The 21,629-nt window shown below is 52.7% G+C and overlaps 6 protein-coding genes across 6 annotated transcripts; 4 read left to right on the top strand and 2 right to left on the bottom strand.

Moving 5' to 3' along the window:
* Positions 1 to 251: 251 nt before the first annotated feature.
* M406DRAFT_285530 (uncharacterized protein) lies at positions 252 to 1,072 on the top strand. The gene is made up of 2 exons (XM_040918620.1): positions 252 to 615; positions 716 to 1,072. Exons 1-2 carry the CDS (start codon positions 316 to 318, stop codon positions 1,016 to 1,018), a joined length of 603 nt encoding a protein of 200 aa, XP_040781731.1. The 5' UTR covers positions 252 to 315; the 3' UTR covers positions 1,019 to 1,072.
* Positions 1,073 to 1,398: 326 nt separating this feature from the next.
* M406DRAFT_272040 (AB-hydrolase YheT) lies at positions 1,399 to 3,198 on the bottom strand (the record flags this gene model as incomplete). Its single annotated transcript, XM_040918136.1, has 6 exons — positions 1,399 to 1,746; positions 1,801 to 1,929; positions 1,989 to 2,103; positions 2,157 to 2,257; positions 2,360 to 2,509; positions 2,563 to 3,198. 6 exons carry the CDS (start codon positions 3,196 to 3,198, stop codon positions 1,600 to 1,602), a joined length of 1,278 nt encoding a protein of 425 aa, XP_040781730.1. The 3' UTR covers positions 1,399 to 1,599.
* Positions 3,199 to 4,279: 1,081 nt separating this feature from the next.
* M406DRAFT_272037 (uncharacterized protein) lies at positions 4,280 to 8,263 on the top strand. The gene is made up of 4 exons (XM_040918135.1): positions 4,280 to 4,860; positions 5,887 to 6,879; positions 6,932 to 7,030; positions 7,100 to 8,263. Exons 1-4 carry the CDS (start codon positions 4,493 to 4,495, stop codon positions 7,923 to 7,925), a joined length of 2,286 nt encoding a protein of 761 aa, XP_040781729.1. The 5' UTR covers positions 4,280 to 4,492; the 3' UTR covers positions 7,926 to 8,263.
* A 1,333-nt stretch (positions 8,264 to 9,596) lies between these two features.
* On the top strand, positions 9,597 to 12,059 carry M406DRAFT_22057 (uncharacterized protein; the record flags this gene model as incomplete). The annotated part of the gene is made up of 3 exons (XM_040915568.1): positions 9,597 to 10,782; positions 11,320 to 11,531; positions 11,787 to 12,059. Coding segments are annotated over 3 exons (1,671 nt in total), but the record flags the coding sequence as incomplete, so codon positions are not given.
* Positions 12,060 to 13,245: 1,186 nt separating this feature from the next.
* M406DRAFT_354540 (putative 60S ribosomal protein L4) lies at positions 13,246 to 15,010 on the top strand. The gene is made up of 4 exons (XM_040922948.1): positions 13,246 to 13,274; positions 13,375 to 13,593; positions 13,864 to 14,014; positions 14,086 to 15,010. Exons 2-4 carry the CDS (start codon positions 13,389 to 13,391, stop codon positions 14,843 to 14,845), a joined length of 1,116 nt encoding a protein of 371 aa, XP_040781727.1. The 5' UTR covers positions 13,246 to 13,274; positions 13,375 to 13,388; the 3' UTR covers positions 14,846 to 15,010.
* Positions 15,011 to 15,197: 187 nt separating this feature from the next.
* On the bottom strand, positions 15,198 to 16,618 carry M406DRAFT_354555 (PLP-dependent transferase). The gene is made up of 2 exons (XM_040922951.1): positions 16,602 to 16,618; positions 15,198 to 16,479 (listed from the first exon to the last, which is right to left on the bottom strand). Exon 2 carries the CDS (start codon positions 16,476 to 16,478, stop codon positions 15,372 to 15,374), a length of 1,107 nt encoding a protein of 368 aa, XP_040781726.1. The 5' UTR covers position 16,479; positions 16,602 to 16,618; the 3' UTR covers positions 15,198 to 15,371.
* Positions 16,619 to 21,629: the final 5,011 nt, after the last annotated feature.

The raw sequence follows: 21,629 nt of genomic DNA, 5'->3' as shown, positions 1-21,629 counted from the left end.
AAATAGAAATAGAGGCCAGAATAGAAGAAGAAGTAGAAGAAGAAAGGAAGGGGGGGACAACAGGATGATCTTCAGGAAGTGTGAAAAGGCACGAAATAATCAAGTACACTAATGATCTTTCCCTTTGGGCCACCAAAGCATGACCCCAGGAGACCCAGGGTTGATAAGGGTTGATATCAAGCGCCAGCCCCAAATCGATATCCCGGCCCGCCAAAAAAGTTGCGACAGAGTTGACCTGCAAAACCCATCGCAGCGAACACGCGCGAGACTTTTCGCGCCACACTACCCAGCCTCGAAAACGAACAAGCCATCAAGATGGGCGCCTCGAAGACCAAGACGGTCAAGAACAAGCACGCGGCCAAGAACTCGGGCATTAAGAACAGTAAATCCGCAAAACGGCCCGAGAACGACCCCGTCGTAAAGGCGAAGAGAACCAAGGATGGCCACAAGCCTGCCGTCAAGCCTGGCCAGCTTAGCAAAGAGCTGCAGAAGAAGCGCAGGAAGAGGGTGTACACTGAGAAGGAGCTGGGGATCCCGGAGCTGAACATGGTGACGCCAATCGGGGTGGAGAAGCCCAAGGGGAAGAAGAAGGGCAAGGTGTTCGTTGATGATCGGGTATGTTATGGCCTCCACTTCTAGCCCTCTGCCCAGGAAAGAGTGCGCCTCGTATAAAAGTTGCGTTGCTGATGCATGCTTTGCTTGTGTGTGTGTGCAGGAGAGCATGACCACCATCCTCTCCATGGTCCAGGCCGAGAAGGAGGGCCAGATCGAGTCCAAGATGATGAAGGCGCGCCACATGGAGGCAATTCGCGAAGCAAGGAAGGTCGAGGCCGAGAAGAAAGAGGCTGAGCGCAAGGCCAAGTTCGACGAGACGAAGGACTCGCTCCGCAAGAAGAGAAAGAGACCGGCCAGGCCTACCGACGACGATGCCGACGACAAGACGATGAAACGTGCCGAGCTCGAAGGCACCAAGGCAACCAAGGCAAAGAAGAAGAAGAAGGTCTCGTTTGCAGACTGATAGCAAAGAAGAGACACGCAAAAGGTGGAGGTGTTCTGATGCATTGCACGGCGTTCTTTGGAGTTGCGGACGGGCGGATACAAAACTAAAAAAGTACTTCACAGGTCAAAGGGTTAGAGGATTTTCCACAGACATACATTTATGCGACGAGGATGGGCACGGAGCTATATCGCAGAGGCTAAGATGCGAGTGATTCGCAGCTTTGGAATTGCTTGCACTGAACCACACCGTCCCAGGCTGGAGCATCTCATGAGGTGGCGCCGTCTTCATCGGGACCGCCCTCGGGCAAAATTGCAATCCAGGTTCTAGATGGGTGGTCACAAGCTGCACTTTCGGAGACGACTTACGCTCCGCGATTGGCCCGCGAGCAATGGGAGGATCCGCACAGAAATGTTTGCGTTCGTCGTATACCTATAATCAAATCAGATACCCAGACTCCAGTGCCCTCCCTCTCTATCTTGCTGTCTAAGGAGTCGTCTACGGTCTTTTGCTTTTTCTAGTTGTATTATCTAACGTCAAATTACTTGCCCATGCACCCAAGACTCCTGTGCGCTTAAATCTCTAACATATTGGTCAATGATCTATTCCGCAATGTCGACTTGCATCTTACGCCGTATGGGATCGAACTTCGAGTTATATTGGGGCTCTAGGACGGTGTCACCATTTGCTTGGTGGTTGATGGATTTGAGGTCGACGATATTTGCCATGTTTCTGAGAAAGTTCGCTACCTGTATCCCGAATATTAGCATTGCCTACCATGCCTGAAATAATAGATAGCATACCGGTTTGGCGTGCCATCGCCCGCCACCAGCCTCAAAATAGGCTAAATGACCTCCTAGAGAAGTTGTCAAGCAAACAGTGTAGGGGTTGACTTTGAATTCCTCGTATGGAACCGCAGCCTCGACAGCAATCTACTATCTGTCAGTGCCATTGCAGAGGAGGACATCTGGGGAACAGGGAGGGAGCATACTGGGTCATCTGCAGCCTGAATAGCAAGGTAGGGAATCCGAATGGCCAAAACAGAGTCGCTTGAGGACGCATCGCGGTAGTATGCGTTCTCGGTAGGGTAACCCCAGCAGACGGTTCTTAGTTGTTATTAGCATGCATGTTTCCCAGAGGTAGAAAAGTCGATACTTACTGAACCTCCCTGTCAAATTCGAACAGATAAGTCACCTTCTGGATGGCTTCGAAATCTAGCTTCGTGAACTTAGATATCGAGTCCTTGTGGCGGAGTACGAGCTGGTTTTCGTGTTAGCTAGAGATGGCAGCATGCGTCGGGAGAGAATCCCCCCCCCCCCCCCAATCAACAACAACAACACGAAGAAGAAAAAGAAATCTCACCTCTCGACATGATCCTCCCATGACCCTCTGGTACACCTCCTTGCCAAGTAGAGAATTCTGTAGTTGGACGTTGGCCACCTCTAGATTGAAGGGATTGCCGACAACGACTGCCGCGCTCAGGAGGCAGTCGGAGCCCTCTTCGCCTACAAACTAAGTGTATGTCAATACCAGTTCCAGATGATCATAGTCGACGATTCGCTTACGTTGGTCATGATATTGGCACCCAGCGAGAAGCCCAAGCCAAAGAGCGGTCGATTAGGAAACGTCTTCTTCGCCCACCTCACGACTTGTCTCACGTCCCATGTCGCCCGGGCATTGAACAACACTCCGCTCGTGACCTCCGAGTTGGCACATCCTCTGGCGTTCACCACGCAGGAATCCCAGCCGCCGTTGTCCAGCACTAGGGGTGCGATGCAGTGACGCAAGTAGATCTCATACGATCCACCAGAGAGTCCGTGTAAGACGATCAGCATAGGGCGGCTGTCGTCAGAGCCCATGGCCTCGAAGTGCCCATCCTTGAAATATGCCGTTCTCGGCGGCAGCTTGTCATCATGGTCTTGATGTGCCGGCATTGTGAAATCCACAGCGAAAGTTCCGGTGTAGTTGGCATGGTTTGACTCGAAGATCTGCCTCCTGTAGTAGATGTGTGGTGCAGCCTTGCCGACGGCTGTCCACATCGTTTGCAGGTGCCCGTTGAAGAGTAACGGATTGAGCTGACATGGTGGTGTCGACTTCTCGCAGACCTTCAAGAGATCAGTCTGGCTGCCGTCCTTGGACCGCAGGGACAGCGGCGAGACATGGTTGGTGAATTTTATCTTGGCGTGACCAAACCAGTCCATTGGTAACGTTCAAAGTATTGACACTGAAAGATGACGAGGGCGAGGAAAAGTGGTTAAAGAGGTCTATGAATCGAGTTTTGCATTGCCAGGCTCAAGTGGTCGGACGCTGGGGCCTCGACAAGAGAGATACCGAGGCACCGGGATTGGTTTGCTCCGGAGACTCCGACTCGACCTTTAGGGTTAGGGGCTAGCCTGAAATCATCAAGAAGTTGAGAATTCGGTCGCGAAGGCTTGAGAGTGCAACTACGGAATCTTTTTGATGCTGTATCATGGCGGCGTTGTCAGGTGCTCAACCTCTCAAGCCTATTTTGTAAATATACTGCGTCTGCGTGTTGCTAACACTGGATGTTTAAATGGGCGGAGTACATAAGCACGCAAGGACTCTGAAAAAGGCGAAAGAAAAGGAAGGTCCGTTTCGTGCTGGTATCTTATTATCTGACTACATGAACGAGGATGCAACAGGGAATATAGGCTACAAGACGTCAATGGGAAAGGAAGGAAGCTGAATTAAATCATTGCCAAGAAGCTTTACCTAAACGTCAAAAGGTTTTTGTAAGACAACGCTGGTGAGATATCCGGTAATAGATGGATATTACTCCAACTCAAAGTCCCTGCATGTCGAGTTGAGCCTCCTTAACCTTATTAAGACCCCTGCTTTGTGCACGGACCAACATCACTTGACAACCCAACGTCCCTTCAGCATTTTGCAGTGTAATGACGACGACAAGCCTGCCTACCCACTAGGTCGCATACAATAAAGACAAGATCATGACATTGGTCGAAATCCTATAATACTATATGTTTCAAATCAAAAGTTCAAATTGATCACTACGGCCCATTGTGGAGGTCTAGAGGAGATCTCGGGTGATTCTCCTCAGCGCCAAATGTCGACAACATGAACAACAACAATTGGGGCTCGCAGCCTCCGAGGCAGACCTTCAATGGCCTCCCTCAGATGTCGCAGCAGCCTGGGTACCAGCAGCAGTATGATCAGGGCAATTCGATGGCCTTCATGGGCAACCAGCAGTACCAACCCAACGGCCAGTACATGCCTCAACCCAACCACCAAATGCAGCAGATGCCTCACTATGCACATCCACAGCAGCATCAGCAGCCCGCGCACAGCTACCAACCACAACAGCAGCAGCAGCAGCAGCAGCAGCAGCAGCAGCACCAACACCACCACCACCACCACCACCAGCAACAACAGCAGCAACAACAACTTCATCAACAGCAGCAAATATATAACAACAGCCCTTATGCACACCATGTGCCTGTGCCTTCTGCTCAGTACATGGCCCCACAGAACTACCCTCGACCCAACCAGTCATACCCTCAACAGGTTACGATACCCTCACCGCAGCAGATGCAACAATCAATACCGTCTCCGAGACCAGATATGATGGCGCAAGGGAACCCACAACAACATGTGCAACGTCAACAGCCGCCTGTACCTCAGCCTCTACAGCCACGATTCCCGCTTCCGCAGCAAGCAAGGCCAACGATTCCATCACCTCAACAGCAGCAGCATCACGTCCCCCATATGATCAAGTCCCAGCAGTTTCACCAAAGCCAGCCTCACTCAATGTCACCCCAGGCCCAGAGTCGGCCTCTGCAGGCGATGAGCCCCAACCCGCTTCACCGAAGCCAGTCTCAGGCCTCGTCCCCTCAACTACAGTACCGCACCTCTCCTTCTGTCAATCCCAACCAACTTCAGCGACAGGCGTATATACCTTCACCACAGGCACAGCATACTACGAATCTCCCGATCGAGCCGAATCAGTTTCGAACCCCCCAGACTCATATATCCTCACCGCAGCTACAACACAGTGCCCAGCCCTCGATCGATCCGAACCAGCTTCGAAACCCCCAGACTCATGTGCCTTCGCCCGAAGTACAACATAACGTGCGCCCCTCGATCGATCCGAATAAGCTTCGAAACACCCAGACTCATGTGCCATCACCTGAACCACAACTTAATGCGCATCCCTCGATAAACCCAAACCAGCTTCGCAGAGTTCAGACCCACGTACCGTCTCCCGAATTACAGCGTAACGCGCATCCCTCGGTCGACCCGAACCAGCTTCGAAGGAGCCAGGCTCATCTATCATCGTCTGAGATACAGCAAACTGCATATTCCTCGATTGACCCAAACCAGCTTCAAAAGAGCCAAGCTCATGTACCGTCGCAGGAAGGACAACATCATGCGTATACTTCAGTCGATCCAAACCAGCTTCGACAAGGCCAGACCCGGGTACCGTCACCTCAATCACAACGACGTCCTTCGACCTCCATGGAAACCACACAGCTTCAAACCGACTTTTCCAGCCAATCGCCTCAGCCCCAGAACTCCGAACGCACTTCCATCGACCCTACGCAGCTTCACCACAGTAGTCAGTCGTACATGACAGCAACCGAACCACAACAATCTGTCCCTGATGCGATCAATCCTAGTTCCCTACAGCAACCGCAACCTCAGCCGCATGTACCGGCTCTGCCCGAAGCACAACCACCGGCTTTCGACGCAATTGACCCCAGCAAGTTGCAACAGACTCAGACTCCGGAGGCACCGGCACAGATGCAAAGGTCGGCATCAGACGTGATCGACCCAAGTCAGCTTATGTTGAAGATGGAAGCACCACCCAGAAAGTCGATGCCTGCAGCACCCAGTGCCACAAAGTCGCCGAGTGTATCACACGCACACAGTCCAAGTCAGCACTTCGACACACCCGCAGTCTTGACATGCGTCGCAGACGACTGTTTCCGGGCTGCTCACTCGGCTGTACAGGACCTTGCGACATCGTTAGATCAGGCGGCCATGAATGAATACTACAAGCTCATTGCGACTGGTCTGGGCTGTCTCGAGGCCGCCCTGGCGCTGAACAAACTTCCCGCGCGTGCCGAGGCGAATATTCGGTTGAGATATGCGACCATACTGAGTGAGGAGACAGACAATCTCACGGAAGCAGAGGTGGCGTTAACCAAGGGAATCGCTGTTTGTGACAAGACGCGCCTTACAGATTTGAAGTACTGTATGCAGTTCCAGCTTCTCAAGGTCCTCCACAGGAGAAATCGCAAGGCAGCACTGGTCGCGTTAGACAAAAATATATCAGAGGCAACGACATACAAAGCGGTGGACTGGGTCTACGCATTTCGCTTCCTCAGAGCGTCATTTCACCTTCAGTCTGGCAACCCAGCAGACACTCATGCCATGGAGAACCTACGCAACATCACGTCTCTTGCGACGCATCGTGGCGATCATGCCATCGCAGTTCTGACCTCCCTTCTGGAAGGTATCGATCATCTCAAGTCCCGCAAGGAAGACTCCATAGTACGCGTCCAGACATGTATTGCGCAGGCAGCGAGGCACCAGTTGGATCCGTCTGTTCATATTCCACAGATCGAGGTCTTGACCCTCCTCTTGGACATGGCCTGCAGCCTGCAGCAAAAGGCTCCGCAGGTGGCCATGCAGAAGCTCAAAGCTCTGCAATTCCGTATGGATGAGCTTGTTCAGACCTCTGACTGGGATCAGATGCGCGATGAGTTACTGCTGCCGCTGAAGAGGCAGCCGAACTCGAGTTCGACAGTCACGGATGATACCAAGACTATCATCCGACCCGGCAGCGAGTTCAACTATATTGTGATGTCTTTTGTGACCAAGGTCCATGCGTTCGTCCTAGCGTGAGTCTCACAGGCGTCCAGTGGTCATACCGCCAACTAATGTGCTTTTAAGATACGTCTTGAGCGGCCTGGCGCTTCTGTACCATGGATCCAAGAACGAAAAGCTTCTTGAGTATTGGACGGAAGCCTTGAACATGCTAGCAAGAAGTGCGTTTCCATGTCATGTGTGCTGTTTGTCCGTCTCTTTTGCTGATTATCGTACAGAGAGTGGGCTTGTCAGGCCGGCCGCTCATTCGCTGCCAATGGCAATCGAGCAGGCTAAATGGCGCTCCGAGGTTGGCTGTTACATTCATACGCTCACTGCTCTGATCTCGGCCACTCGCACCCACTGGGCCAAAGTACAAGACTGCATCCAAAAGATTGAGGCATTAAGACCGAAACCGAGAGCCGAACGCCTTAATCTGCTGGTTTTGTATGTGAAGGGGGCTTATTATCAAGGCACGGGAGACCTTGGCAAGGCAGACGAGATCTTCAGCGATGCGCGCTTCGACATCGCAGAGCCGAGCAACGCGTCACCTGGCAGCACGGGAACAGCGCCGTCCGAGATGGCACTCCTCGCAGCCCTCAACCGTATATGGATCATGCAGAAACCCTCGAGACGGGACGATCAGCAGACGACGGAGCTTCTCGAAAAGGTTCGACCTCACTGTGCAGACCATCCAGACATCGACATCCGTACCGCGTTCAACCTTGTCGCGGCCTCAATCGAAACAGACCCGCCACAGTCCATTCAGACCGTGAAGCGCCACATATCCACAGGACTCAAGTTTGCACAGGCAGCTAACAACACCCAGCTTCTGAGTGTGGCGCTGAACCTGATGCGGTCCTGCTTGTTTGAGAGTGTTGTGGGGGACCAGGCGGTCAAGTCGGCCAAGGCGGGCAAGGCGCAGGCTGCCAAAGCGGGTAATTTGCTGTGGATGAGCGTGGGCGAGGGAATGCTGGCTCAGACTGAGGAGATGCAGGGACAGGTGGAAGAGGCGGAACGACTGAGGGCTGATGGGACGGCGCACGCTAATGAGGCTTTTGTGAAGCCTCAGGGTGTTTAGAAACTCGACTTCGTTTCTTATCGGCAAGGGACCTTCTTATGTGTGGCATGGGTATCGGCGTTTTGCTCATTATGTTCAAGGTGAATGATTTTCTACGCTTGGCTTGGGTTTGGGATACCCCTTTGTTGTCGACTCTGGCACTGGCTTTGGGAATGGCGCCCGGTATATGCATTTGGTCATGATCAGGGCATGAAACTCCAGCAATGTGAATAAAGGCTGCATCGCCTACAGAAGCCTTTGGTCTAATACTGGAAATTGTTATTCCTTAATCAACAAGTTTAAGATCCACAATGCCCAGACATGCCTGGTATTTACCTCTCATAATCTAGCTAATCCTCAATGTGTCTTTCTCATTCTCCTTTGTGTCTTCTTGGATTATCAAGGGCTTTTGGGTCCCAACCTTACCTATTTGCTATAGCTTTGGGCAGGGATGGGTACCGGGTCATTTACGTGGTCGAGATGGAACCCCTGCAGTGGCGCGACCCCCAAAAATGTTTTCGTTATCTTATCGTAGCGCGTATTGTACTTGGGGGAAATTTTCCATTACATTTTTCTATGATGCAACCTGCCACACTCGAGGCTGTTCCCATGGTCTTGCTCGTCAATCGAGTGTAAAAGATGCTCGCCCTAAGACTTCATGGCTCTCGAAGCATCCGAAAGAACTGCATCTGCCTGCCGAGCTATGCTCATGTCACCCAGAGCACTCGCACTGGCTGCAGCAGGGCAACTGCCTTGGCTCGGAGCTATGCGACTAACTCTACGAACGAAGGCGACGGGGCATCTGGCGACAATGTGAATGAGGCCGAGGACACAGCTGAACCGAAGGGGTCGAAGAATAAGAATAGTGCGGGCAAAAAGGGCACCAACGACAACAAAATCACCACGAAAGTTCCTCCCAGCCCGGACGCGAAATCTGCGAGCCCTAATAAGACCAAAGCCTCCTCCGCCAAAGAGCAGAGAGCTAGCGCCCAGAATAAGAAGAAGCAAAAGAAGAAGCCAGCAAGACCGAGTCAGCGTGCGCCGCAGCACGACACTTCGATCGATGTGATGAAGGAGGCACTGGCCGTGTTGAAGGACTTCAAGGAAAACCCGCTGAGGTATTCCTTACAAGAGAAAGAAGGCCAGGCAAAAGATGACAGCGGAAAGCAGTCCCTCAGGTCACAATTCGCGCCAATGAATAGTGGCGAGCTGCAGCTCGACTCGAGACAGAGGAAGATTCTGACCGGCACACTGGACGTTCTCAAGAGTGCTCTTACCATCCAGGCCGAACATAGGGCTCAGGCAAACAAACCAAAGAAAGAGTCAGCTGAAGATATGTCCTCTGCCAAGTCTTCGGCTCCGAAGAAGGCCCCAGCCAAAGAGGCTAGGGAGGAGCAGTCAAAGAAGAAAAAGCGAGCACAAGCTGAGACAGATCCAGCAATACCGGCGTCCAAGAAGAAAGGGAAGGCGGCCTCTTCAGAGAGTCCGGATGTCCATGATGCAGTATCGCAGAACATTGCCGCCGTGGTTGCTAGCACGAAGGGTGACAGCGGTGCTGTAGTTCGCAAGGTCACCGAGAAGGAGAAAGAAACATCTAACGAGTCCAAGAAGAAGGCGGACAGCTCGACGCCCAGGACGATCGAGACACTTCACCCAGAATCAGCCAAAGCCTTACACCCCATCAAAGCAGACACCGCGCGGGTCCCGCTCATTCAATACGGTCTGGACCGGGTCCTGTTCAATGAGGGTGTTTACACTCTTCAGGATCCGAGGACGAGGGTGTGGAACTTCGATCCATATCTCGCAAAGATCATGCCCGTTGATCAGTTTGATTTCGATGCGCTGAAGGAATACATCACGTCGTCGAAGGATACGCTTCTCATGGAGATTACGAGAAAATATAAAAAGAAATACACTGGATCAACGTCCAGCATGACCTCAACTATGGCACATTTCCACTACCTTCTCTCACGTTGGCGGCGCATCGACACGTCTCGCTTGTCTAAAGAATACAATGTCCAACTTGACAACTTTGCCGCAATTCAGAGGGCACCGGCAGCGACATTTCTGAATTACAAAGATGGTGCTTATGCTATCGACGCAGACAAGCAGTGGGACTCTGATACAATACTCAGCATGCTAGGAAAGTCCATGGAAAAGCTCCTGACTGTTCCCAAGGATGAGTTCGAAAAGTACCGGCGGAGCAACTCCCACCAGCTGACCGAGGAAGAACGAGACCAGGACGAATCGTACCACTATACCACGTATGGTGATTTCATGATGCGATCTCAACTTGATGCGTACGACCCTCGTCTTCCCGGCACCGGTGTCTTTGACTTGAAGACTAGGGCTGTCGTTAGTATCCGCATGGACGCACGCAACTACACCAAAGGCGTTGGCTACGAGATCCGGCAACGCTTTGGGCAGTGGCAGTCTTTTGAACGGGAATATCACGATATGATGCGGTCTGCGTTTCTCAAGTACTCACTACAGGTTCGCATGGGTCGCATGGATGGCATTTTCGTGGCGTATCACAATACTGAGCGCATATTCGGCTTCCAGTACATCCCACTCGAGGAGATGGACCAGTCTATGCACGGAACGATGAACAAGGAACTGGGAGACAGAGAATTCACGGCAAGTCTCAAGCTGTGGAATAGGCTCCTCAATGAAGCAACGGCCAGATTTCCGGAGCAATCTCTTCGGATTTTCGTCGAGACCAGACCCTCTCAGTCAGTGCCATTCATGTACTTCTTTGCCGAGCCTGTCACCGAGGAAATGATCAAGGAGATACAAGAGAGGAAGAAGGAAGACGTTGATCAATTCCGTGAGCAAGTTCTTGGCATGCCGCCCATCAGGGAGGATGCAGAAGCTACTAGTGCAGGAGAGGAAGAGGCCGCCGCGGAGCCAGAAGATACCGTCGAAGAAGAAGCTGAAGTCCAAGAGCAGGACACTGAAGAAGATAAGGAAGCTGAGGGTGTCGAAGAGGAACACAGCGAGGAAGTGTGGGAAGATATGATGGATGTCGTTGAGAGAACTATGGACAATGATGCCCAGGGCATCTCGGCCATCCGTGAGGCCATTGAGGAAGCGCTGAACCAGAGTGGGTTATTGCGCGCCAGATCCTCTGAGGAGGCACAGCATACCGTCGAGTCCCTTCTCAATTTGATCGTGGACGTGGACGCGGAGCATGCCAAGGACGATGACTCAGGAGCGATCGAGAGGAATGATGAGCCTCTCTCAGAGTCGGTCGAGACTGAGAAGAAGGCAGCCGAGGCTTCTGAGGAGCGTGCCGATAGCGAGCCTGTACAGCAAACTACCGCTTCCGAAACACTGGCTGTCGAGCCTCCTGCACCCAAGAGGTCGGCCTTCGGCTTCCTGTCTAGCTTGTTCGGTTCATCAACGACGCAAAAAGCCGAAACCCCCACACAGGCCAGTGCTTCAACAGAACCATCATGGAGCGGCTCACTTGAACCGGCGAAGGCTGCAGATCAGGAGCCAGAACAGCTGGCCAAAACCTCGAGCGAGGATAACGTGCAATCATCAGTGGATGCCGACGTCCCGGAAGGCCCATCACCTGCAGTAGAGGACACCACTGACGCGGAAGATGCAGAAAAGGATGCCGATGTCAGACCGTCTGCCGAACTTGTCGACCTGATTGTCAAGATGACCACGCGTGTTGGGTCCAAAACTTCCACTGCAAGAGACACCCAAGAGCTATCTGAAGATTCAGCTAAACTTGACCTCTTCAGGAGCATTCTTTCCGACATGATGCCCAAGCCCGGGGAAACTTCAGTAATCCAGGACGGAGATACATCGGTCCCAAAACCAGGCGACTCAGCAGAGACTTTGACGGAAGATAAGACCCCCAAAGCAGCGGAGAAACCGCTCTTCGGCATGGTCTTGACAATCCGAAATAAAGTAAATGGCAAGCATGTGGATCGACCCGAAAAGCTCGAAGCTGACGACTCGTGGGATGTCGAATACACTATGGAGGAGGTCACCAATCCAAACCGGAAACAAGAGTTGTACAGTGCGATCCAGAATCGACGCAAGGCAGCTCATTGGAAGGATCCGAAAGGCGATAGTTTTGCTGCCTTTGGTGGGGCCCTGCGCAAGTACACGAAGAAAGGCAGGGACTTCAGATCAAAGGAGACCTTTCGTACGCGGGGCCAACCCGTCTGGATCATGGGGCAGCCAGAGCCGCTGGACAGCCAAACTGTGTTTGAGGGCGCGGGTGTGGCGATGGACTATGTCATGCCCAGATACGAGAGGCCACAGGCTCCAGGGAGACCTATTGGGGCGGCACTGAGCAAGATGGGGATCGATCCGAGACGCAAGGGGGAGAATAGGACACAAATGCTGGAAGAGGTGAGGCGTGTATCTCAGATACGCAAATCCCCCGAACAAGGCTCAGAAAGTGGTTCCCCAGAGGCAGCAGAAACGAGTGAGACAGGGTCATCGTCACCCCGGACGACCAACAGCGAGGAGGGAAAGAACACAGAGGGATACAACAGCGCTGAGGAAGAGCCCAAGGCTGGGGAATCAGTTTCGCCCTCGTTCAGGGAGTGGAGGGAGAAACAAAAGGCAGGGCAGAACCCATGATGTTGTGTGTAGAGTTGAATTGATAATGTACAATAGACATCCCAAAGATACACCATTCCTATTCAACGACCCTAACAAGTCTAAGTATTGGGCGCGCCAAGTCTTGCCACGTATTGTCCATAAATAAATCTTTGCGACGTGAGAAGCGGACATCCTTTACAAATGAAAATATGGAGCAGATTTCATTGCACGTAGTCGCGAGGGGCAATCTCCAATTTTTAGGTACAGCCTTGTATTTAGGCATCTGCTAGAGTTGAAGTGTAGACACATGTATCACAAACGTGCTCTGATAACAAATCTGCATAGCCTTTTTGTTGAGGCGGGGGGGAGCGGGCATGCATTAGCATACGTTAGTTAAAGTGAGTTGATAGAGTCCGAACAGGCAGGCATCTACACGGCGGAGTTCATCAACGCGTAGCGGCGCTGAGAAAGTGACAATGTCGAATTACGGATCAGAAATAGTCATTTCGTATCGCAAAGGGTCTATGAGGTCGTACAGAGGGACATCAAACGCCAGGGTGTTGACTCCGAAGTTAGAGGAGGGGCGGCTTTGAGCGGCTCAGGAACATGGGAGTGGTGAAGACCCGGGTGGGCACGTGATGCCCCACACTAGCCGCGCCAGGTTTGGACTAGCGTAGACACACGATTTTTTTGGTCGCTTCAATACACAATTTGCTGTGCTGCTTGAGCGCCCCGTTCCCACTTCTCGAGACCAGCAACTAACTCGGCAGCATCACCCAAAAAGCCACCGACAAACCTCCCCAGGTCAGTCAATTCCTGCTGTCCACGACTGCTCCTCATCTGCAGTCCGTTCTCTCGCTTCTAGACTTCGACCGAAACTGACATCTATCGACCTGAGGAATAGGGCAATCTTTCACAATGGCCTCCCGACCTACCGTCACGATCCTGGGTGCCGATGGCAAGGCCACCTCAGCCACCCACACGATTCCCGCCGTCTTCACCGCCCCGATCCGTCCTGATATCGTTCAGGATGTCCACAAGGGAATGGCCAAGAACAAGCGCCAGCCTTACGCCGTCAGCGAGAAGGCCGGTCACCAGACCTCTGCCGAGTCTTGGGGAACTGGTCAGTACAATCCTTTTCGACCATTTTTGCTGCAGAATTTTCAGGAACGGGAGCAAGAGCTGGGACACTACGGGAATGAGGGGGATTGAGAGATTTTCTTGGAGAACCTTGAGCGTCGAACGAGCCGGGGGACGAGAGAGAAAAAAATACTTCCTCAAGAGCATTGATTACATTGCGGGACTGGGCCAGGCCAAGAACCAGGAATAAGAAGCGAAGCTCTGCATAACGGGTAAAGGGAGGAACCTGTCGCTGACATGAACACTTTTACAGGTCGCGCTGTCGCCCGTATCCCTCGTGTCTCTGGTGGTGGTACTCACCGCGCTGGTCAGGCTGCTTTCGGTAACATGTGCCGTTCCGGTCGCATGTTCGCTCCCACCAAGGTCTGGCGCAAGTGGCACATCAAGATCAACCAGGGCCAGAAGTGAGTTATACATGAAACTGGCTTGAATGGTGGTTATTTTCTTTGCTAACGGCTGTTTTCCTCCTTCACAGGCGTTTCGCTACCGCTTCCGCTCTTGCTGCCTCCGCCGTCCCCTCTCTCCTCCTCGCCCGCGGCCACCAGATCATGTCCGTGCCCGAGGTTCCTCTGGTCATCGACTCCGCCGCCTTCGACGGTGCCGCTGCCGCCAAGACCTCCGCCGCCATCGGTCTCCTGAAGGCCGTCGGTGCTGGTCCCGATCTCGAGAAGGTGAAGGGCTCCAAGAAGCTCCGCGCCGGCAAGGGCAAGCTCCGTGGCCGCCGCCACCGCCAGCGTCGCGGACCCCTCGTCATCTACGACCCCGAGGTTGATGGCAAGGAGCTCGTCAAGGGCTTCCGCAACATTGCCGGCGTCGAGACCAGCTCCGTGTACGCCCTGAACCTGCTCCAGCTGGCCCCCGGTGGTCACCTCGGCCGCTTCGTCATCTGGACCTCGAGCGCCTTCAAGGCCCTCGACAAGGTCTACGGCTCCACCACTGAGCCCTCTGCCCTGAAGAAGGACTTCCTCCTGCCGTCCAACGTGGTCGCCCAGTCCGACCTGACCCGTCTCATCAACAGCTCCGAAATCCAGAGCGTGCTGCGCGGCCCCAAGGGCGAGGCCCGGACGAAGCGTGCTGGTGTGCAGAAGAAGAACCCTCTCAAGAACAAGCAGGTTATGCTGCGCCTGAACCCTTACGCCTCTGCCTTCCAGAAGGAGAAGCTGGGCGAGAAGAAGCTTGAGGAGGGCAAGCCCAAGGCCCCTGTCCCCGAGTTCTTCGAGATCATGAAGGAGTAAGGGATAAGGAAAGAGGTATCTAGACCTAGATGACTTTTTCTTGTTGATGGGAATGGGATTTGACATTCGGGGCTGATGACACAATTGGTTTCGGCGTTGGGTCAGGAATGTGCAAGCCATGGTAGCACACTTGACAAAAATCAAAATTATTACGGAATTTCTTTCAATGACGTCCCGAGTTTGATGCGTACATTTTGTCCTTCACTGGTAAAATGGCAGGTGTGGCAGTGGTGATGATTTGCGTCAGGAGCTGCTCGTGGAGATTGAAGGAAGGACCATTACTGCAAAGACGTACCTTTACTTCTGCTACTTTGATATGTCCCGATCATTGTCCCGTATCCTTGCCACACTTGGCATGGATAGTGTCTTTTGTTTTATATTTGGTTTTTTGTGCTGCTATCAACTTGCAAATTCCCGGTCTAGCTCGTGTATCATATCAAACGAACCCAGCCAGAAACGCCCTAGTTATCCACAGACACGATGGAAATGAAATGAAGGCGTCGTGGTCATCATCATCACCATCAAACTAGCAGCCCATATATAGTCCCAGGTTTGCAACCTCCTCATCCAGCTCGTTCCCCTCGGCCACAGGCGAATCCTTGATGATATCCTCCAGCTCCTTGACCTTCTTGATGGCCCAGTACTTCCTCACGCCTCGCACAAACCTCTGCGAGCACAAGTCCACATTCTCTTCCGACTCAGCCGCGAAACACATGCGCACGTACTGCCAGCCCACGTCCCTCCTCACCTGCTCGGTGGAGCTGAACATGGCACCAGGGCTGATGAGCACCAGATGCGGCTTACGAGTGAGGTAGAGCAACAACCCAGTCGCGAGCGCAGCACCATCGATAAGGTCGGCACCGTCAGAGCTCGGGACGCCGTAGAGCGGATGATTCTCGAAGAAGATCCTGATCCAGACAAACATGCCGCCCCTGGGCCAGGCAAAGTCGTACAGCTTCGTCTTGGTCAGGACACAGACGTCAGCGTCCTGGACCGCACGCGGCGTGCCCTGCTTGACATAGACGCTCCCCTCGTCCAGGATGCGGCACATGCGGTTCATGCGCCTCTCGTACTCGCCGCGCAGGCCCTCGAGCCAGCGCACCCAGCCGTCCGTCTGCCACCCGCTGTAGGCGGCGCGCTCCTTGTTGGTGCGCAGGGAGAGCCAGCCGGACGTGACCTCGGGCGGCTGCTTCTGCCCGATGAGGAGCTCCGAGATGACGCTCTGCACGAAGCCCGAGGGCTGTTGGGTGGTGGCCTCGCTAACGCGGACGAAGCGCTCGATGAGGCCGGGCTGCGCGGTGACCCAGCCGAGGCGGCAGCCGGGTGCAACGGTCTTGCTGAAGGTGTCGAGGCGGACGACGCGGCCGTCAACGTCGACGCTAAGGAAGGACGGGACCAGAGAGTCGAGGAATTCGTAGCCAGAGGACTTGTTGTTCTTGAGTGAGGACTCAGAGAAGGCGTCGGCGACGGGAGGTCGGTTGCGCGACTTGGACTCTTCAGACGCGGCAGAGGGGAACTGGAGGTACCAGTAAGGGTCATCCTCGACAATGATGACGTCGAATTTGGAACAGACTGCGTAGAGGGCCTTGCGGCGCTCGAGGGAAAGGAGGATGCCGGTTGGGTTGTGTCCCATACTGTGTGATTTATAATCCTAGGTCAGCAATGGGTTCTCTCTCTCTCTCTCTCTCTCCCCTACGAAGTGAGAGCACAGGACAATGACGACGGGCAGCAGAAGAAAAGACAGGACTCGACTCACGTCACGGTGTACAGCAGATGCGGCCTCCTGCCCTTGCTATAATCCCAGTTCGCCAGCACGTCGTCCAGACTCCCCGGGCCGGTGGCCACCATACCGCCCTCGTCCGCCCTGACCGAGACAATCTGCATACCCTTAGGGATTGCCTGGTTCATAGCACCGCCATACACAAAAGTCTCGCACAGCAGGCCAGGCCTATCGCGCACGTCGTCGCGGTCGGGGCTCCACGGGTCCACAAACACCTCGAGCGTCTTGGAGAAGCCATCTGTCGCGCCGACGGTCAGACACACGTCGGGGCCGCCCGCGTAGGGCACGTTGGGGTGCAGGTTGTCGCGCGAGAACTGGCGGACGAAGGAGAACAAGGGCGGGTAGCCCTGGGCGGTTCCATACTGCAGCGCGGTGGCGAGGTCAATCTTGCGGGTCGGCGAGGTGTCGGGGCTGAGAGCCTTGGGCACCACGATATGCTGTGCGGCTGCGCGATCGGTGCCATCACCAGTACTGCTGCTGCTGCTGCTGCTGTTCTTCGTCTTCGTGTCCTTGTCGAGCCGCATGGAGCCGGTCTGGGCTGCGAGGGTGTCGTCATCGTCGGATGATCCGGCTGTGGCGGGAGGTTTGTTGGGCGAGGGTGTCCATCGCTCTGGCTTGGCCGACTCGGCCTCGAGGGTGTCTAGGGGAAAGAAGCGCAGATTTGGCAGTCCTTTGGTGCCGTAGGTGTGACAAGTTAGTGGAAGGGTTTCTTTGCTTCACAACCATAAGGTTGGCATTTGATGTGTGCGCCTGACTGTCTGTCTGGGCAGGAAGGGCCACCATCCCTTTGTCTCCAACGAGGAGGAGGAGCGAGTATGGTATGTTTACACGTCACCAAGGTATGTTTGATGCATGGAGTGACGAATCACAAGAGCCAGACAGGACTTACCACCAGCCAAGTTTCCGATTCCGGGAATCTGGAAATATTTGTAAAATGACTTCACGGCATTGGGTTTCCGGTTCGCCGTGGTCACCGAATAATAATGGCTGAAGTCCTTGGGGGTAGGCTTATCGGAAGAAGAAGAGGCATTGTTGGGCGAGCCCGCGGCTGTTGTGAAACTTGCCTCCATCTCGGTCTGAAAGCAAGTAGTACCTCTTGTGGCAAACTCGCTTGTCCTTAAAAGAGGGCTGTTGTTGGGGATAACTTCTCTTTCTGTCTCTCTCACTCTTCACTCTGTAACAAAAAGTTACGACAGGAATATTAGATGCAATAATTGAAGTACCGTACGGGAGGAAGAAGAGGGCGGCGACGGTTAATCGCCGGTGAGTGAGGATCCACGTCAAGCAACATACCAACCTACAATTGCGTATACTCGGAGCTTACAAATGCGAGGCTGTAGACCGTACCCCATGACACCCAGCAACTGATAAGGAAGCTCGGGGGGGGGAGTCTGTCAGCCCCACAGGCGGCAACATCTTATCGAGGATGGATCGGATGGTCTCTCTGGTCCGGCCGGGACGCCCACCAGAAACAAGCATTGGACAGGACAGGGGGCTATAGTGTGTAGGCACATACTTGAATGGGGAGTGAGTATGGCTGCTTGCAAAAGGGCGTGGAAATGGCATCAGGGATGGGGGTGTGGGTGTTCTGCCGCTCTTTTTCTCGGCCGAGGGAGAGCGGCTCGCTGCGGCTGCTGTGCCACTGCAACGGCCGGTGATGGGGATCTGATCCAGCCGACCCGACGGATTGGTATTGACAGCCAGACTTGACGTTAAGGGCATGGTGATGGTATGAAAAATGTAGGCCGTTACAGAGACTAAATTATTCGACTGCTTAAATTGGAGTGGCAGACTTGAAATGGGGGGATCTTTTGTGTAGTAGTAGTAGTAGTATTTCCTTGTGAGGCGTGGTGGCGTTCATGAGAGGTGAGACACGTCAAAATGCGCCTTGGTGAGCCTCAACTGCAGTAGTAGCACAAATTGGAGATTAGAGTATGTATAAAGTGTCGTGTCACGGTTGTTTTTCTCTTCTCTTCTCTTCCTTTTTTCTTCTTCTTCGTTTTCGTTTTTGTTTCTCCCTCCAAATAAAAACCTGTCAAATGTGGGGCAGTGAACTCATCGGGGTGAAGGATGGGTGAAAAGCCAGGTCATCGATATCTTGCACTAATCCTTCTAACTATCCTGGGGCCAGAGGTACTGGTGCACCCGTTTCTATAGGAAAAGTACAACAAAGGGCCGGCTAGCCTGAAACCTAGTAAAAGGGCTCTGGTATCAGGGGCCTGAAAGGCCCTTTCACCCACATGAGACCAATGCCTTTATTCCGACACTCCCTCCCAGCCAGCATCATCGTGATGCTGGCTGCCGTTCTCTTCAAGGTCCTCCATCCCAGCCATTTTGAGAAGCCTCTGGTATTGGCCGGGCTCCAGCAGCTTGGTGAGGGCATCCGCAATGTTCTCCTCAGAGAGCACATAGTGGAACTTCACGTTCCCTTATGCCACCTCTTCACGAATGTAATAGTAGCGTGCTCTGATGTGCTTGATCCTATTTGTAGTTTCCAACTTCTCGATAATCTTGAGAGTAGCCTGGTTATCCGTATAGATTGGAATCGCTTGGTTCATCAGATCGTCTTGATTTATTTCGATAAGGAACTCTTGGAGCCATGCTGCTTCCCGTATAGCAGCGTTCGCAGCATAGTATTCAGATTCGGCTGTTGATTGAGGGATCGAGGTTGTCAGCTTGGAGGCCTACGAGATAGATCCTCCCGCTAGAGTGAAGACGAACGCGATCGTGAACTTGCTGGCATCTCGATCGTCGTTGTGTGAGGCGTTGCAATAGCCTTCAAGGGTCAAGCAGCCAGCCTTGTACCGGATGCCACAGTTCTTGGTTCCTTGGTAGTAATACAGAATTCTCTTTACAGCCTTCTCGTAAGCTTGCAAGGGGTTTGATATAAATCTAGCTCATACACTCGCTGCAAAAGCAGTATCAATCCTTGTAATGCACAACGGGTAGATAACCGATCTGATGATCTGTTGGTAGCGCCTACAGTTCTCAGTTGAGGCCTCTTTAGTATTGCATACAGCCTCAGCCATAGCGCTCATGGCTACAGGGGTGATCGCTAGCTTGCATTCGCCCTAGCCTCGTTCAGCAAGCATTCTGGCAATATATGCGTTCTAGCAGATGATCACATCGCTGTTGGGCTGTTGGTTGATCTTCACGCTTACAAACCATTCAGCTAGGCTTAGATCAGTGACTTCGAGCCTCTCGGACAGCCTCTCGATAAGCTGTTCGCTCAGTGCTTGCTGGTCTGGCTGTAGAGCGATCAGGAAGTTGTCAACAAACAAAGCTACAATCATCTTCGTGTTCTTGTTGAAATAGATAGCTGAATCGCTCACCAGCAGCTTGAAGCCTTCAGTCTTCAGTTCCTTCTTTGCCTTAGTCTGCCAGTCGTATCCTGCCTGCTTGAGGCCATATAGAGGCGCTATCAGCTCGATCACTTTAGCCCTTGTATATCCCATTTGTTTCGCTATTTCAGAGTATTCGAACATATAGTTAGCGAGGAGGTCGAACTGTTCGAGGAAAATGCAGTACTCAAGGTTGCTGTGCAGGTACGCTGCTACGAAATCGATCTGAAGAATCTTCCATCCTCTTGCTGCTGCCAGTGCTATAAGAATCCGCCACAAACTTGAGCGCGCTATCAATGCGAAGGTCTCGTTGTAATCAATGCCTTTGATCTGGATATATCCTTTTGCTACAACCCTCATCTTGAGCTTTGCAATGTTTCCTTCCAGATCGTGTTTGCGATATAGAATAACCTTTGCCTTAACCAGGCAGCCAGCGTGCGCTTCCTTGCATTCTCTGAACTTGATGATGCTTGTCCTGATGAGGTTCTCGATCTCCTTATAGGCAGCCTTCCTCCAGGCTATTCCCTCCTAAGGGTGGCTTACAGCTTCTTTGATGCTTTCTGGGTCTAGCTCAAACTTTATTGCGAAATCGAACAATTCATCGAACATCTGGTTAGTTGGATTGAAGGCGAGGGTGTTGAATGCTTGTGGGTGGCTAAATGCGAAATTTTCAGTATACTCTCCCTTCGCGAGCAACTCCCACGCCTTATCGATCACCTCGTTCTCACACCAGGCCAGGGCGCTATCGTTTTGAACTATTATCACAGCATCCTCGTTTTCATCAGGGACATCATCGAGGTCTGAGATCCTCCGCTGTCGCTCTTTTACTCCCTCCTTCTTGGGGCGGCGATGCGCCAGCTGTCTTCTCGCGTGAGGGGGCAAGGAGCGAAGAATCTCGAGGTCTTCTTCGTCAGGGTTGCGTTGCTATGCAGCAACATCGCCAAAGTCCTCGTAAAAGGTTACATGAGAGGTTTGGAGGACTCGTTGTTCGACAAACGAGTAAACATGGAAGTTGTGGAAGCCTGGGAGCTGTTTCTGAGCGTCAGCCATCGCAAGGAAGATGCCTGGCATGCCTTTGGCTGACAGCTTTGCTGAGCGCACTCTTCTCTGCTCAGGTACATGAATTGTCACCTTGCACCCTAGTACATAGAAGGCTGAAAGGTCTAGCTTATTATTCCTCTCCTTGTTGATGCTGTCCCAAAAGGCCTGGTACAGTGTTTTGCCTTCGAGAATCTTGATGCTTATCACGTTTAGAACCAGAACTGACTGTTCCATCAAATAGCACCAAAATACCCGTAGGACCTGGGTAAGAATGGCGAATTTTGTTGCAACGCTTATCAAGGAGAGGATTCCCCGTTCTGCAACAGGGTTCTGGTATGAATTGTATGGAGCTATATCCTTGTACTGAATACCTTCTTCTTCACAGAACTTCCTCAAAGCAGCTGGGACAAATTCCTTCCCTCCATCAAGCTTGATCCACTTCATCATCCTCTATATCTGTATGCTGAGGATTCTGATAGTTGCCTTAATGCTATTCAGAACCTCATTCTTCTTAGTTTCAAACCCAACAACCTTGTATTGCATAGTATTATCAATCATCAGATATGCATACCGATATCCTCGGATCGAGATAGGGATCACTGTGATAATATCGATGTGGATG

Source organism: Cryphonectria parasitica, assembly GCF_011745365.1.
Source record: "Cryphonectria parasitica EP155 unplaced genomic scaffold M406scaffold_1, whole genome shotgun sequence".
NCBI classification, from domain to species: domain Eukaryota; kingdom Fungi; phylum Ascomycota; class Sordariomycetes; order Diaporthales; family Cryphonectriaceae; genus Cryphonectria; species Cryphonectria parasitica.
The sequence above is the reverse complement of the archived record's forward strand: the minus strand, read 5'-3'. Positions and strand labels throughout refer to the sequence as shown.

Bases quoted from the DNA above. Each gene is read 5' to 3' on its own strand.
- M406DRAFT_354555 (XM_040922951.1), bottom strand. From the start codon at position 16,478: ATGGGACACAACCCAACCGGCATCCTCCTTTCCCTCGAGCGCCGCAAG.
- M406DRAFT_272037 (XM_040918135.1), top strand. From the start codon at position 4,493: ATGGCCCCACAGAACTACCCTCGACCCAACCAGTCATACCCTCAACAG. The intron at 4,861-5,886 runs GTCCCCTCAACT...AAAGTCGCCGAG, and splicing joins CGAAGCCAGTCTCAGGCCTC to TGTATCACACGCACACAGTC. The intron at 6,880-6,931 runs GTGAGTCTCACA...TGTGCTTTTAAG, and splicing joins GTCCATGCGTTCGTCCTAGC to ATACGTCTTGAGCGGCCTGG.
- M406DRAFT_285530 (XM_040918620.1), top strand. From the start codon at position 316: ATGGGCGCCTCGAAGACCAAGACGGTCAAGAACAAGCACGCGGCCAAG. The intron at 616-715 runs GTATGTTATGGC...GTGTGTGTGCAG, and splicing joins AGGTGTTCGTTGATGATCGG to GAGAGCATGACCACCATCCT.
- M406DRAFT_354540 (XM_040922948.1), top strand. From the start codon at position 13,389: ATGGCCTCCCGACCTACCGTCACGATCCTGGGTGCCGATGGCAAGGCC. The intron at 13,594-13,863 runs GTCAGTACAATC...ACACTTTTACAG, and splicing joins TGCCGAGTCTTGGGGAACTG to GTCGCGCTGTCGCCCGTATC. The intron at 14,015-14,085 runs GTGAGTTATACA...CCTCCTTCACAG, and splicing joins AAGATCAACCAGGGCCAGAA to GCGTTTCGCTACCGCTTCCG.